General features: G+C 40.4%; 1 protein-coding gene across 1 annotated transcript; it reads left to right on the top strand.

Annotated features, from left to right (window-relative positions):
• Positions 1–6,333: 6,333 nt before the first annotated feature.
• LOC131353777 (E3 ubiquitin/ISG15 ligase TRIM25-like) lies at positions 6,334–15,394 on the top strand. Its single transcript, XM_058390845.1, has 6 exons — positions 6,334–7,195; positions 8,345–8,440; positions 8,607–8,840; positions 8,973–9,144; positions 9,383–9,442; positions 12,653–15,394. Exons 1-6 carry the CDS (start codon positions 6,605–6,607, stop codon positions 13,174–13,176), a joined length of 1,677 nt encoding a protein of 558 aa, XP_058246828.1. The 5' UTR covers positions 6,334–6,604; the 3' UTR covers positions 13,177–15,394.
• The last annotated feature ends 259 nt before the right edge of the window (positions 15,395–15,653 follow it).

Here is a 15,653-nt window from a genome sequence, read left to right as displayed (position 1 = left end):
CAGCAGCCGCCGACAGTACTGCTTCCCGCAACGAAGCAGTCAGCTCAGCAATTGGATCTGTTGGTGGAGGTGCGCCAGCTTGCATCTGTGGTGGGTCCGGTGTGGGGGGCATGCCGGCTTCCTGGGCTTGCATTGCTCAGGTACTGTCACTTTACTATAGGGCGAGTGTTCTGTTTCGGGACACACACTGGAGGAGGCAGAGAGTTCACGACAACAGAACTTTACTAATGCTGCCAGGCAGATAAGGAAAATCAGGCAGGAAGATAAGGAAACTCAGGCAGGCAAAATTAACTCAGGCAGTCATAGAACCAAGGCATATTATGGAGATAATGGCAGGTATATGCACAGCAATCAGTCTCAATACTCGCCGCTGCCACAGTCTTAAATGAAAGTGAAAATCTTGAGTGAAAGTCTTAAATAGTCACTGGAGAATTAGGTGCAGGTGGCACAATTAGTGTTCTGGTGACAGAGAGCGGGGAAGTGTTGTAGTGGCTGGCATGTCCGTGACAAGTAGGCTACTAATCTATGTACATAAAAAAGAAGTCTTACTTTCTTTATCGTTTAATAGTGGCTGATCACCAAGACTTGAGAGAATCATTTTATAAAGTCAAAAATGTTCACTATTTATGTTTTGTGTGTGAATAAAATTTAACTATTGTGAGACTCTAAACTAATAGATACTAATAGATACACTACTTATTCAAATTCAAATTTTATTTGTCACATACATAATCGTACACAGTATGATATGCAGTGAAATGCTTACATGACTGTTTGTATTGACCCATTGAAAAAGGAAAAAGGAAAAGGAATAAGAACCCAAAAAAAAGGACAAGGATAAAAATATAAAATATAAAAATACGAAGTATAAAATATAAAAACAACAAGTTCACAGTATGTAAATAAAAATAAAATAGAATAAAAAATATTAATATTCCTATTATAGCAAACATTGATGCATAGTTACTTCTTATGCCATAAATTGAACAAAGATAAAAAATAAAAACATTATTGTGGCACTGTGCAAAAGTTTGGGCACCCTACATAATCAGTACTTAGTAACACCTCCTCTGGCAGATATCACAGCTTGCAAACGCTTTTTATAGCCAGCTAAAAGTCTTTCAATTCTTGTACTTGGGATTTTCTCCCATTCTTCCTTTGCAAAAGGCTTCTAGTTCTGTAATATTCTTTGGTCGTCTTGCATGCACAGCTCTTTTAAGATCTACCCACAAATTTTCAATGATGTTTAAATCAGGGGACTGTGATGGCCATTCCAAAACCTTCAGCTTGCGTCTCTTTAGGTATTCCATAGTGGATTTCGAGGTATGTTTAAGATCATTGTCCTGTTGTAGAAGCCATCCTCTTTTCAGCTTCAGCTTTTTTACAGATGGTGTGATGTTTGCTTCCAGAATTTGCTGGTATTTAGTGGAATCCATTCTTCCCTCCACCCGTGCAATGTTTCCTGTGCCACTGGCTGCAACACAACCCCAAAGCATGATAGATCCACCCCCATGCTTAATAGTTGGCAAGGTGTTCTTTTCATGAAATGCTGCTCCTTTTTTTCTCCAAACATGCCTTTGCTGATTGTGGCCAAAGAGTTCTATTTTAACTTCATCAGTCCACAGCACTTGTTTCCAAAATGCATCAGGCTTCTGTAGATGTTCTGTTGCATACTTCTGACGTTGGATTTTATGATGGGGACGCAGGAAAGGTTTTCTTCTGCTGACTCTTCCATGAAGGTCTTGTCTGTGCAAGCATCGCTGCACAGTGGAACGGTGCACCACCACTCCTGAGTCTGCTAAATCTTCCTGCAGGTTTTTTGCAGTCAAATGGGGGTTCTGATTTGTCTTTCTGACCAGCATACGAGCAGTTCTCTCCGAGAGTTTTCTTGGTCTTCCAGATCTCATCTTGACCTCCACAGTTCCCCTGAACTGCCATCTCTTAATTACATTTCTCACTGTGGAAACTGCAAGCTGACAACGCTTTGCTATCTTCTTGTAGCCTTCTCCTGCATTGTGGGCATCAAAAACTTTCATTTTCAGAGTCTTACACAGCTGCTTAGAGGAACCCATGGTTGTTGAGTGTCCGCAAGTGTGTGCACAAGGTTTGAAGAGTCAAAGTATTTGTAAAGCTTTGAAATTGGCATTTACTAATGACAGCTGTTGCCATGCATCAGATCTAACGAGCTGATTAAGGTCTGAAACCTTGTAAAAAGAATCTGAGACTCTGGAACTCTTAGAGTGCCCAAACTTTTACACAGGGCCGTAATAATGTTTTTATTTTTTATTTTTTATTTTTGTTCAATTTATGGCATAAGAAGTAACTATGCATCAGTGTTTGCTGAAAATGTTGTGCATTTTTTCCATTTCCAAGAGAGACTGTGTTAACATCTTTTCAATTAAAAAATCACCAAAATCTGTTATTTATCAAGGGGTGCCTAAACTTTTGCATAAGACTGTATATAAGGAAGTGTAAAATGTACAACTGTATTATACAAAATATAAAACTATATAAAGTGAATAGTGTGTAGTGTGCAATAATGTTCAATGTGCAGTAGTAGCAGATAGCAGCAGTACGGGGTAGTCATGAAGTGGAGTATGCTGATGAGATGTTGAGAAGCAGCAGTGATATTGTCCATCTTTAAAGTGACACGACCATGGTGGGTCTCATCAGGAAGAACAATGAGTCAGCATACAGAGAGGAAGTGCAACAACTAGCAGCCTGGTGTAAAGTTAACAACCTGTCTCTGAACGTTGACAAGACTAAAGAGATGGTTGTTGACTTCAGGAGAGCAAAGAGTGACCATTTTCCACTGAACATCGATGGGTCCATTGTGGAGATCTTCAAGAGCACCAAATTCCTTGGTGTTCACCTGGCGGAGGACCTCACCTGGTCACTCAACACCAGCTCCATCACCAGAAAAGCCCAGCAGCATCTCTATGTCCTGCAAAGGCTGAGGAAGGCTCATCTCCCACCTCCCATCCTGACCACCTTCTAAGAGTGACCATCAAGAGCGTCCTGAGCAGCTGCATCACTGCCTCGTTTGGGAACCGCACCGTCTCGGACCACAAGACCCTTCAGCGGATAGTGAGGGCAGCTGAGAAGATCATCGGCGTCTCTCTTCCCTCTATTACAGACATTTACTCCACACGCTGCATCCGCAAAGGTAACAGCATTGTGGATGATCCCACACACCCCTCACACACGCTCTTCACACTTCTGCCATCCTGAAAGAGGTACCGGAGCATTCGGACCCACACAACCAGACTGTTGAACAGCTTCTTCCCTCAGGCCATCAGGTATCTCAACAGAGAACTGAACTGAACTGGACACACACACACGCAGACACACACACACACACACAGCCAAGATCTGATCTCAACAGGGGAAACTGAACTGTGCTGGACACACACACACACACACACACAGTAGTAAAGCTACTGAAAAAGCTACTGCAGATGTTCTATCAGACTGTTGTGGCGAGTGCCCTCTTCTATGCGGCAGTGTGCTGGGGAGGCGGCATAAAGAAGAAGGACGCCTCACGTCTGGACAAGCTGGTGAGGAAGGCGAGCTCGATTGTAGGCTCAGAACTGGACAGCCTGACATCAGTGGCAGAGAGGAGGGCGCTGAGCAGACTCCTGTCCATCATGGACAATCCACTGCATCCACTGTACAACATCATCTCCAGACAGAGAAGCAGCTTCAGTGACCGGTTGGTGTCACTGCCCTGCTCCACTGACAGACTGAGGAGGTCGTTCCTCCCCCATGCCATGAGACTCTTTAATTCCACACGGGGTGGGAGGAGTCAGTGCTGACACTACTCTTCTCTCTGTACTGGACTGTACAATAAAACACACACTACACACAATACATACAATACACTCTGGTTTATACAGAACTCTCAATACACTGAGATTTCACAGAACTCATAAACACGCAGTTTTTGCACATCGACTAGGTCTGTAACCTTAAACACTTGTCTTGCACATTACTTGTTTTTCATCTCATTCTCCATATTTATTCCTAAATCTCTGTATTTAGTATTTTTCTGATATATTTTCTTATATTGTTATATTCTGCTATATATTGTAATATTTTATTTATTATTATTTTGTTGTTTGATATATTTTTGTTATGTTCTATATTTTGTTATTTGATATATTTTTTGTTATATTTTTGTACCCTAATTTGGGTATTTTAGAATTTTTTTCTATATTTTATTATATTGTTATATTCTGCTATATTTGGTAATATTTTATATTTTTGTTATTTGATATATTTTTTGTTATATTTTTGTACCCTAATTTGGGTATTTTAGTATTTTTGTTATATTCCTTCCTATTTTATCTATTACCTGTGTTTGTGGATACTGCTGGAAACTGTACATTTCCCTTTGGGATGAATAAAATATCTATCTATCTATCTGAACTGTGCTGGACACAGACAGACAGACACACATACACACACACACACACACACACTAATTGTCCTGTTTGCACACACGTCACTTTACATTTCACTTTACATTTTTATATTGATCCTGTGATCCTGTTTACATCTTAACTTTAATACGGTATTTGCACTCACTGTCTACACTGTTCTTTTGCACAAAAGTCGGTCTATATGTTGTTTGTCTGCACTGTCTTATCTTGTCATCCTGTGCACTTCTGTTGTATATCTAATCTTTTCTTGCACATTAAGTATAGTTTAGTTTTATCTCTATGTTTAGCTCAATGTTTTTCTCTGTCACTGTACTTTGTCTGTGTTCTGTGTAGCACCTTTGGTCTAGGAGGAATGTTGTTTCATTTCACTGTGTACTGCATCAGCTATATATGGTTGAAGTGACAATAAAGCTTCTTTGACTTTGACTTGACTTTAACTGACTATCTTCTGATTGTAATCTAGATATTACACTTAATGATGCACCAACAAGTAAGTGCATATTGCCATTTGGGGCAATCTTGCATCTCAGTAATTGTCTACAGTGCCGGCCGGTCAATAGGGGGTGCTGGGGCACCGCCCCCTTAAAGTTAGCCATAAGAATACTACTATAATACATTAAGAATAACTTTAGATTTTAATAACAAAATATCATAAAATTTAAAAGCATAAATCATTTAGTCGTACTTTCGTTCATATGTTTGTGTGTGTGTGTGTGTGTGGAGCAGTAGACAAATGAGTGTGTATGTACTGTAGGTCCATAAACTTTTGAAAAGCATGTACCTTGAGGCTGAGCTCTGATTGGCTTGTTTCAAATTTTCCCACCCACTTTTGTTGTTAGTGACTCAATATTGTTTTTATATATTTGGCCTCATGTGATTGGAACATTCTCAATAAGTTTCATTACATATCAGCAGATGGTCAGTTAACGGACAGGTATTGATTAATGTGGAAGCAAGAGAAATATCTCGAGAAATCGGCAAGTCAGAAAGAAAGGAGAGCAAAATTTCTTTTTAAATAAGAGCTTCAGACACAACTTCCACATAGAAGTGTTCCCATAGAGTCAGCCATGACGCAGCGTCTCGTTTCCTCGAAAGGAAACTGCACTATTTAAACCTTTCCTCTCAGCGTACAAAAGCGACACCTGCTGGTGAAGAGGATGTCCTGCATGCATCTTTTCAATAAGTGATGCACCATAAATAAACCACTGATTTACAGCATGAACAGCTAAAATAATAATAATGATTAACTATTTGTGTATAAAAATAAATTATTCAGACAATTTAGTAACAGCATTGTTTTTGACTGTTTTAAACACAACGTGACTTGCTCATTAGTTACATTCATGTGAAATATAAATAGCAGAGCAGTTTCAGTATGAAAGGTTTGTTCCAGGAGTCTGCAGGACAGGATGGTCATGAGGAATCTGATAAACATTGTGATACACTCAGGATTCTAATGCTTCTTGTGTGAGAGACTGGAGAGGTAGGTGTTACACTCTGGACTGTTTTAGTGTCACACACTGCTAACTATCCTTTGGATTTGTGTGTGTGTGTGTGTGTGTAAAAATTTATATGTTTTTGTTTTTGGGATGTGAAAAATGTAACCAAGATAAATCGTCATAATTTTTCCAACTTTAATGTGAAATTGCAACGTATAAAAATAATCAATGATAATCATCAATGAATGACACCAGAAAGACAGCATGTCCCTCAGCACATCATTTATTAAACACAGGAACATCAAGGGGACACTAGAGAGCCAATATAGCATGATGCAGTACTTGTAGTGACCACTAGAGGTGCTGAAAGCAGTCTTCCACTCATCACACTTACAGATTCCTGCCAGGTTACAAGCACTGCGCTTTTCAGAACATTTTAAAAATAATTTTAAAGAAATCACATGGAATAAAGTGTTAAATTGTGATAACTGGAATTTATCAGGCTGAGGGTTTTGCTGGAGGAGCAGCTACATGGTTATATTTATGTACTGAAGGGAGATGAAATGGTTAACAGAGGAGTGTTCATAACTTCTCTGTGTTTGTGCTCCTCCTCCTCCTCCCTCTCTCTCTCTCTCTCTCTCTCACACACACACACACATACACAGAACCAGGAAGTTTCAGGGAAAACGAGACCGATCTCTCTCTGTCTGTGAGTTCAGGAAAATGGCTGAAGCCAGTATTTCAGTAGATCAGGATCAGTTCATCTGTCCAGTGTGTCTGGATCTCCTGAAGGATCCGGTGGCTATCCCCTGTGGTCACAGTTTCTGTAAGGTGTGTATTAATGGCTGCTGGGATCAGGAGGATCAGAAGGGCGTCTACAGCTGTCCTCAGTGCAGAGACACTTTCACTCCAAGGCCTGTTCTACGCAGAAACAACATGCTGGCTGAAGTGGTGGAGAAACTGAAGAAGACTGAAGTCCAAGCTGCTTCTCCTGCTCACTGTTATGCCGAACCTGGAGATGTGGAGTGTGATTTCTGCACCGGGAGAAAACACAAAGCCGTCAAGTCCTGTCTGATGTGTCTGGCCTCCTTTTGTGAAACTCATCTGAAACCTCACTATGAAGTTCCTGCTTTGAAAAAACACACATTAACTGATGCCTCTGGAAATCTACAAGAGAAGATCTGCTCTGAACATGATGAAGTGTTGAAGATCTACTGTCGTACTGACCAAAGGTGTATTTGCTCTTTGTGCATGTTGGATAAACATAAAGGCCATGACGCTGTATCAGTTGCAGCAGGAAGAACTGAGAAACAGGTGAGAACTCATCCCAATGATATTTCTCATTTAGATTTAGCAGCTTTGGTCAGTTACAAGATTGAACTTGTGATTGAAGAGTTAAGTAAAGTAAATGTATTAAGTAAACGTATCTCTCAGTATTTAACATGAGTTTGAATGGGATTGGTTGATTCTGAACACTGACACTTTCCTAATTATAAAATGGAGTGCACAATTATGCAACCAGGTTATTTATTTTTTATTTTTTTTCTCCTAAAATGATTCTAGTTTGTTTCCACTTTAATATATTGGTTGCAATTTCACATAAAAATTGGAAAAGGATTTAAACCTGTCATTTTAACAGGGGTGTAGACTTTTTATATCCACTGTACAGTAATACCTTGACTTACGAGTTTAATTCGTTCTGTGTCCGAGCTCGTAACTCAATTTGCTCGTATGTCAAATCAAATTTCTCCATTAAAATGAATTGAAATGTTATTAATCGGTTCCAACCCCCAAAAAACCACACCAATTTTTTTTTTACGTTTTTAAATAAGAAAAATGTGCTTTATAAATAACAAATAATATATAAAAAATAATAATACATAATAAAAAAAAATGTAAAGAAATAAATTGTTTTTATTAAGTGTATTTACGTTGAAGATCAGACGAAGATGCTAGTGGAGGGGGAAGAAATTGGTGGAGGAGGGAGTTTTTCATTTCGTGCTCTATTGCTTAACTTAACTTACTCGCTACACACTTAATGCTACAATTAACTGCTAAATTTAACTTACACACTATGCTACACTTTTTTGCTAAACTTAATTGCTACTTTTGATTTACTTTTTTTCACTTCACTTAATCTTCTTCTTTACTGACTTTTGCCTTTTTCGCCACACTTTCCACGCTTTCATTTGCAGGGCGTTTTAAAATGTTTGGAAAATGAGTGAGGAAGTGTTGTTACACATAGCCAGTGCACGACCTGGAGAGATAACCACGTGAACTGACCTCTCGCTGGGCGACCAAGTGATGGGTGGCGTTCGCTCGCTCGTAACTCAGATCTCGGCTCATCTTAAAGCAAAAAATCGACCGAGCGACAGCTCATATCTCGAAAAACTCGTAAGTTGAGTCACTCGTAAGTCAAGGTTTCACTGTATAACCTTATGGATATAACTGATGTGTCCTCAGAGTGAGTTAAAGGAGGATCAGATGAAATTCCAGCAGAGAATCCAGGAGAAGCAGAAGAAGGTGCAGGAGCTGAAACAGGCTGTGAACACTATAAAGGTGAGCAGTGAGCAGAGACAGAGCTGCTCCTAGAAACACACACAACATGGACAACCAGTCATTTAGAGTCCCAGTAAGAGAGGGAATGATAGATGAGATTTATATCTTCTGTGTGTGTGTGTGTGTGTGTGTGTGTGTGTGTGTGTGTGTGTGTGTGTCCTAACAGCTCAGTGCACAGACAGCAGTAGATGACAGTGAGAGGATCTTTACTGAGATGATCAGCTTCATGGAGAAAAAGCGCTCGGAGGTGACGGAGCTGATCAGAGCTCAGGAGAAGGCTGAACTGAGTCGAGCTGAACGACTCCTGGAGCAACTGGAGCAGGAGATTGCTGATCTTCAGAGGAGAGTCACTGAGCTGGACCAGCTTTCACACACACACGATCACATCCATTTCCTCCAGGTAACACTCACTGTCTGATCTACAGAGCCAGCTGTTCCTCACACACTCTCTAAAACACCTCTCATTAAAGCAGCAATAAATGTCCCTGTCTGACATCACAAGTGTGTCTTTCATTTCATTTCTTCTCTGTAGGCTTTAGCTTCTGGACGTCGGTCTCCTCCATTACGAAGACCAGAGTTTGACACGTCCAGAATCACTGTCCCTCAACATCTGTCATTTGATGGAGTGAGGAATTCTCTCTCAGATCTGAAGAAGAGACTGGAGGAATTCTGTGAGGAGGAATTCAACAAAATCCCTCCACATGGTAAGAGGAGCTGCTCCTGCTGGAGAAACACAATGATGGACGTCTTTACTCGCTCTGTGAAGTGTTATTTCTTAGCCATGCTCCTGCTTACTTTTCTGCAACCAGTTTGCTCACCTGACACTTTGAAGTAAAATACTGATTTCAAATGAATAAACTGACTGTATCACTTTCAACTGTTTCCATCTTTTACACAACCTGATGATGCTTTTTGTCTTCATTTCCATTTTTCTCTCCACAGCTGCAGCAGTTCAGATCATTTCACTACCAGAGCCACAGAGCAGAGAAGAGTTTCTGAACTGTACGTCTAACACACACACACACACACACACACACACAGACAAACACACACACATATATACAAAGAAGCAGAAGTGTAAATCACACACACACACACACACACACACACATACACAAAAACACACACACAAGCACATAAGTGGAAGTGTAAATTACACACACACACACATACAAACACATACACACACAAACAAGCCAAAGTGTAATAACACACACACACACACAGAGACACATATACAAAAACACACACACAAACACACACGCAAATAAGCAGAAGTTTAAATCACACACACACACACAGAAACAAGTCAAAGTGTAATAACACACACACACATGCACACACACAGACACATACACAAAACACACACACCCAAACAAGCAGAAGTGTAAATCACACGCACACACACACACACACAGACACATACAAACACACACACACAGACACAAACAAGCCAAAGTGTAATAACACACACACATGCACACAGACACATACAAACACACACACACACAAACACACACGCAAATAAGCAGAAGTTTAAATCACACACACACACACACAGAAACAAGTCAAAGTGTAATAACACACACACACAGACACATACACAAAAACACACACACACACAAACACACACACAAACAAGCAGAAGTTTAAATCACACACACACACACACACACAGAAACAAGTCAAAGTGTAATAACACACACACACAGAAACAAGTCAAAGTGTAATAACACACACACATGCACACACACAGACACATACAAACACACACACACACAAACAAGCCAAAGTGTAATAACACACACATACACACACAAACAAGTCAAAGTGTCATAACACACACACACATACACACACAAACAAGTCAAAGTGTCATAACACACACACACATACACACACAAACAAGTCAAAGTGTCATAACACATACACACACACACACACACACACAAGCAGAAGTATAAATTACACATACACACACGCACACACACACACACACACAAAGAAGCCAAAGTGTATTTACATTTACATTTCTGGCATTTGGCAGACGCTGTTATCCAGAGCAACATACAAAAGTGCTTTAAGTCTCTGTCAGTGAAAATGTTAACACTGGTTCGATAGATTACAGACTCAGGATACCATTCGCCTAAAATTGGTGTTTTTTTTGTTTTGTTTTTTTATTAACCATATAACAATACATAAACAGGGAAAGATAAGAGCTAGTTTAAGTGCCTCAGGAAAAGGTAGGTCTTAAGACGTTGTTTGAAGACAGTCAGAGACTCTATGGACATCTAGGTGAAGTTCATTCCACCACCTCGGTGCCAGAACAGAGAAGAGTCTAGATGAATACCTACCTTTTACCCTGAGAGATGGTGGGACCAGTCGGGCAGTGCTAGTGGATCGGATGGAGCGAGGTGCAGTGCGAGGAGTAATAAGATCTTTGAGGTAAGATGGTGCTGGTCCATTCTTGGCTTTGTAGGCAAGGGTCAGTGCTTTGAATCTGATGCAGCTACCGGAAGCCAGTGGAGGAGCAGCAGTGGGGTGGTGTGGGAGAACTTGGGCAGGTTGAAAACAAGCCATGCAGCTGCATTTTGAATCATTTGCAGTGGACGAATTGCATTCAGAGGAAGACCTGCCAGTAAAGAGTTGCAATAGTCCAGTCTCAAAATGACCAGAGACTGAACAAGCACCTGAGTAGCCTGTGTGGATAGAAATGGTCGAATCCTTCTAATGTTGTACAGAGAAAACTGACATGAGTGTGTCACATTGACAACATGGGAGGAAAAGGACAGTTGATTGTCCATGGTTACCCCAAGGTTGCGAGCAGTGGCTGAAGGGGAGATCATTGAGTTGTCCAGAGATAATCCAAGATCCTGGGCTGGGGATGAATCACCTGGGATGACCAGCAGTTCACTTTTGCTGGGATTAAGTTTCAGCTGATGAGCTGTCATCCAAGATGAAATGTCCGCCAGACACGCTGAGATCCGGGCAGAAGCTGTGGTATCTGAGGGAGGGAAGGAGAAGATAAGTTGGGTGTCATCAGCATAGCAGTGGTATGAAAAGCCGTGTGAGGATATAACTTTGCCAAGAGTGTGAGTGTAGAGGGAGAAAAGGAGAGGACCAAGTACTGAGCCTTGTGGGACACCAGTAGATTGTCTGCATGGGGCAGATGTCAATCCCTTCCATGTTACCTGATATGAGCGACCATTCAGGTAGGAAGCAAACCATTCCCATGCTGTTCCACAAATTCCAAGACTCCTGAGGGTGGACAAGGGAGTCTTGTGGTTAACCGTGTCAAATGCTGCAGAAAGGTCAAGGAGGATGAGGACCGATGACTGCTTGGCTGATCTAGCAGTATGTAGTTTCTCAGTGACTGTCTCTGTGGAATGTGCTGCTTTGAAGCCAGACTGGTTGGGATTATGGAGGTTATTCAAAATTCGTATATAAACAATTCGTTCGAGAATTTTTGAAAGAAAGGAGAGGACTGATACCAGTCTGTAGTTCTTGATGTCAGAGGGATCCAAAGCAGGTTTCTTTAGTATAGGGACATATAAACCACACACACACAAGCAGAAGTATAAATTACACACACCCACACACACACACACACACACACACACACACATACAAACACACACACACAAACAAGCCAAAGTGTAATAACACACACACACACACACACACACAAACAAGCCAAAGTGTAATAACACACACACATACACACACACACACACACACACAAGCAGAAGTATAAATTACACACACCCACACACACACACACACACACACACAGACACATACAAACAGAAGTGTAAATTACACACACACACACAGACACACACACACATACAAACAGAAGTGTAAATTACACACACCCACACACACACACACACACACACACACACACAGACACACACACACATACAAACACACACACACAAACAAGCCAAAGTGTAATAACACACACACACACACACACACACACAAACAAGCCAAAGTGTAATAACACACACACACACACACACACAAGCAGAAGTATAAATTACACACACCCACACACACACACACACACACACAGACACATACAAACAGAAGTGTAAATTACACACACACACACACACACACACACACACTTCACATGAATATACAGTATTGTGTGAATGAAACCCAACATGTTCACATTGTTCAGTTTGTTTTTCTCTTTTATTTTAGATTTCTGTTATCTGACTCTGGATCCCAACACGACACATCCTAACCTCATTCTGTCTGAGAACAACAGAGTGCTGAGAGTCAGTAAGAGTCAGCAGCAGTACTCTGATCATCCAGAGAGATTTGACTACTACAGACAGGTGTTGTGTAAGGAGAGTGTGTGTGGACGCTGTTACTGGGAGGTGGAGTGGAGTGGTAGTGTGTCCATATCAGTCTCATATAAAGACATCAGCAGGAAAGGACGGCATGATGAGTGTTGGTTTGGACGCAACAATCAGTCCTGGAGTCTGTGGTGGTGTTCTTCTTCTCTCTCTTTCTATCACGACAACATTCAGACTGATCTCAGAGTTCCATCATCCTCCAGAATAGGAGTTTATGTGGATCACAGTGCAGGAACTCTGTCCTTCTACAGTGTCTCTGACACCATGGAGCTCCTCCACAGAGTCCACACCACATTCACTCAGCCCCTATATGCTGGATTTGGATTTGGTTATCGATCAGAAGTGACGTTGTGTGATCCAGAATAAGATGTATCTGGTGTTTTGTGGTCAGTAACAAGTAGAAATTGTATCACAAATGATCTTATAGAAAAGTGTTTAATTTCAACAAGATTCCACATTATAGAGAGATCGCTCCTGATCACCGAAGCACTAAAATGTAAATCTAAAACCCACACAGAATATTCATTCTTTGTAATGTGGTAATCATTTTATTATCCACAGACACTTACAGAAGTGAGGTTTATAGGTTTTTAACAATTAAGAAACTTATTTTAATGAAACATTTATAAACTTTACAATATCCTGGTTGTGTAAGTATGTACAGCTTTATAATTGGGGGTGTGTCTGTGTTCAGAATAAACCAATCACATTCAATCTCATGTACAAAAGTAATTATCATCAGCTGTGAATGTGATGTTATTCGGACATTCTGGCAAAAAGTGATAACATTAATCTCTTCAATTATTTTAAAACCAATTCCAGTGACTCCTGAAATGTGTGTGTTAGGTCTAATTCCTGTCGGTATATCAGGATCAAGATACCAAATTAAAATGATAGACATCTGTTTAGTTCTTGCAAGATGGTCAATAGCATTTTATTGGAAGAAAATAGAAGGTCCATCATTGGTTAAAAAATTTATCACACTGTATTGCTTTGGAAAAATTGACACACAGTATTAAGGGGAAACTTAAAGATTACTATAAAATATGGAGAGAGAGTCCTTGCACCGTAGGTGTGGAAGCCCTATTGTTTTCTTTAGAATTTTATATTTATTTTTTTATTTTTTTATTTTTTTCAAACTTTCAGGGTATTTTGGACCCCTTAACATGCTCAAAAACTCTTGAAAATCAGCAGACAGGTTGGAATCTGCGGCCATTAGGACGTCACTGTGGCTCGGCCCTGGGTGTGGCACACACCCGTTACAGTGCCCCCTGGAAAATCTTGCTGCATAGCTGATACACACTTGCACGTATCCATGTACAACTTGGTACACACTTAGATCTCATTGAACTGAACAACTTTCACACTGCATGTCATTAAGTCTAATCCACAGGAAGTCAGGTATTTTGAGTTGATTGCAAAATGCACCCAATGGAATTTGAAATACTCCTCCTAGGGAATTGATACAACCGCCACCAAACCCAGGCTAATATGATCTCAAGACATTGATACAACCGCCACCAAACCCAGGCTAATATGATCTCAAGACATTGATAATGCAAAATTGCGAAGGGATTTTCGATATCTCAAACGGTTCAGCCGTGAGAAGCCCTTAAACTTATGGCGAATAAAACGAAACAGGAAGTGGCTAATAACTTCTGTGTACATTATGTGATCTACATGAAACCTTAGCATTTTGTTAAGCATTGAAAGCTGATCACAGTGATATGACAACTGTGAGTCTCGGTCATAGCGCCACCAACTGGCAGCAGGAAGTGTGTCACTTTTTGAAATCTCTAATATTTTCTCCCTTACTTTCACCTGATTTGGGTCAAAATCAGTCAGAATAATGTCAGGACATGGCTGATGTCAAACTGTGAAGGAATTTCTGATACCTTGAATCGTGTTACTATGGTGACGATTTAACTGAGAACATAATAGAAGAAAATGAATCTTCTCATATCTTACGAGTGGAAAGGCCTAATGTTCCAAAATGTTTCCCATAGAGAGTGTAAATGTTTATGAGAAAGTCCAGTGTGGCTGCTCACCGGGCGTGGCACAGGGCTGTCACAGCGCCCCCTGGAACTTTGTCAGAAATATAGATGCACAGCTTATATTCACTTGCACGTATATGCATGAGAGCCGGTATACATTTAGATCTCATTGAGGTAAATGACGTTCATGCACCTGTCATGGGATCTGCTTAACAGGAAGTCAGTTATTTTGGGATGTTTGAAAAACGCACCCAGTGGAATTTGATATACTCCTCCTAGGGGATTTGTATGATTTTGACCAAACAGGGTCCAATATGATCTGAAGACATTGAGGATCTAAAATTGCGAAGGGATTTTTGATCTCAAACGGTTCAGCCGTGAGGAGCCCTTAAACTTATGACGAATAAAAGGAAACAGGAAGTGGCTAATAACTTTGGTGTCTATTGTGTGATGTACATCAAACCTCAAGTTTATGTTAAGAGAAGAAAGCTGATCACATGGACATGACTACTGTGAGTGTCAGTCATAGCGCCACCAACTGGCAGCAGGAAGTGTGTCACGTTTAGAAATCTCTAATGTTTTCTCTTCCTTTCACCTGATTTGGTTGAGAATCAGTCAGAATAATGTCAGGGCATGGCTGATGTGAAACGGTGAAGGAATTTGTGATATTTTGAATGATGTTGCTATTGTCAGGACATAATAGAAGAAAATTAATGTTCTTATATCTTAACAGTGGAAAGTCCTAAAGTTTCAAAAAAATGTACATAGAAAGAACAACTGGTTGTGAGTGATTCTGCTTAGGTTCATGATTTTGTGACGCTCAAACGGCTCACAACAAATTTTTACATT

The sequence above is a fragment of the Hemibagrus wyckioides genome, linkage group LG06 (genome assembly GCF_019097595.1).
Source record: "Hemibagrus wyckioides isolate EC202008001 linkage group LG06, SWU_Hwy_1.0, whole genome shotgun sequence".
NCBI classification, from domain to species: Eukaryota; Metazoa; Chordata; class Actinopteri; order Siluriformes; family Bagridae; genus Hemibagrus; species Hemibagrus wyckioides.
This window is presented reverse-complemented; position numbering and strand designations above follow the sequence as displayed.

Excerpts from the sequence above, each read along its gene's own strand:
- LOC131353777 (XM_058390845.1), top strand. The coding sequence starts at position 6,605 with ATGGCTGAAGCCAGTATTTCAGTAGATCAGGATCAGTTCATCTGTCCA. Across the intron at positions 7,196-8,344 it reads CAGGAAGAACTGAGAAACAG|AGTGAGTTAAAGGAGGATCA; the intron begins GTGAGAACTCAT and ends ATGTGTCCTCAG. Across the intron at positions 8,841-8,972 it reads ATCACATCCATTTCCTCCAG|GCTTTAGCTTCTGGACGTCG; the intron begins GTAACACTCACT and ends TCTTCTCTGTAG.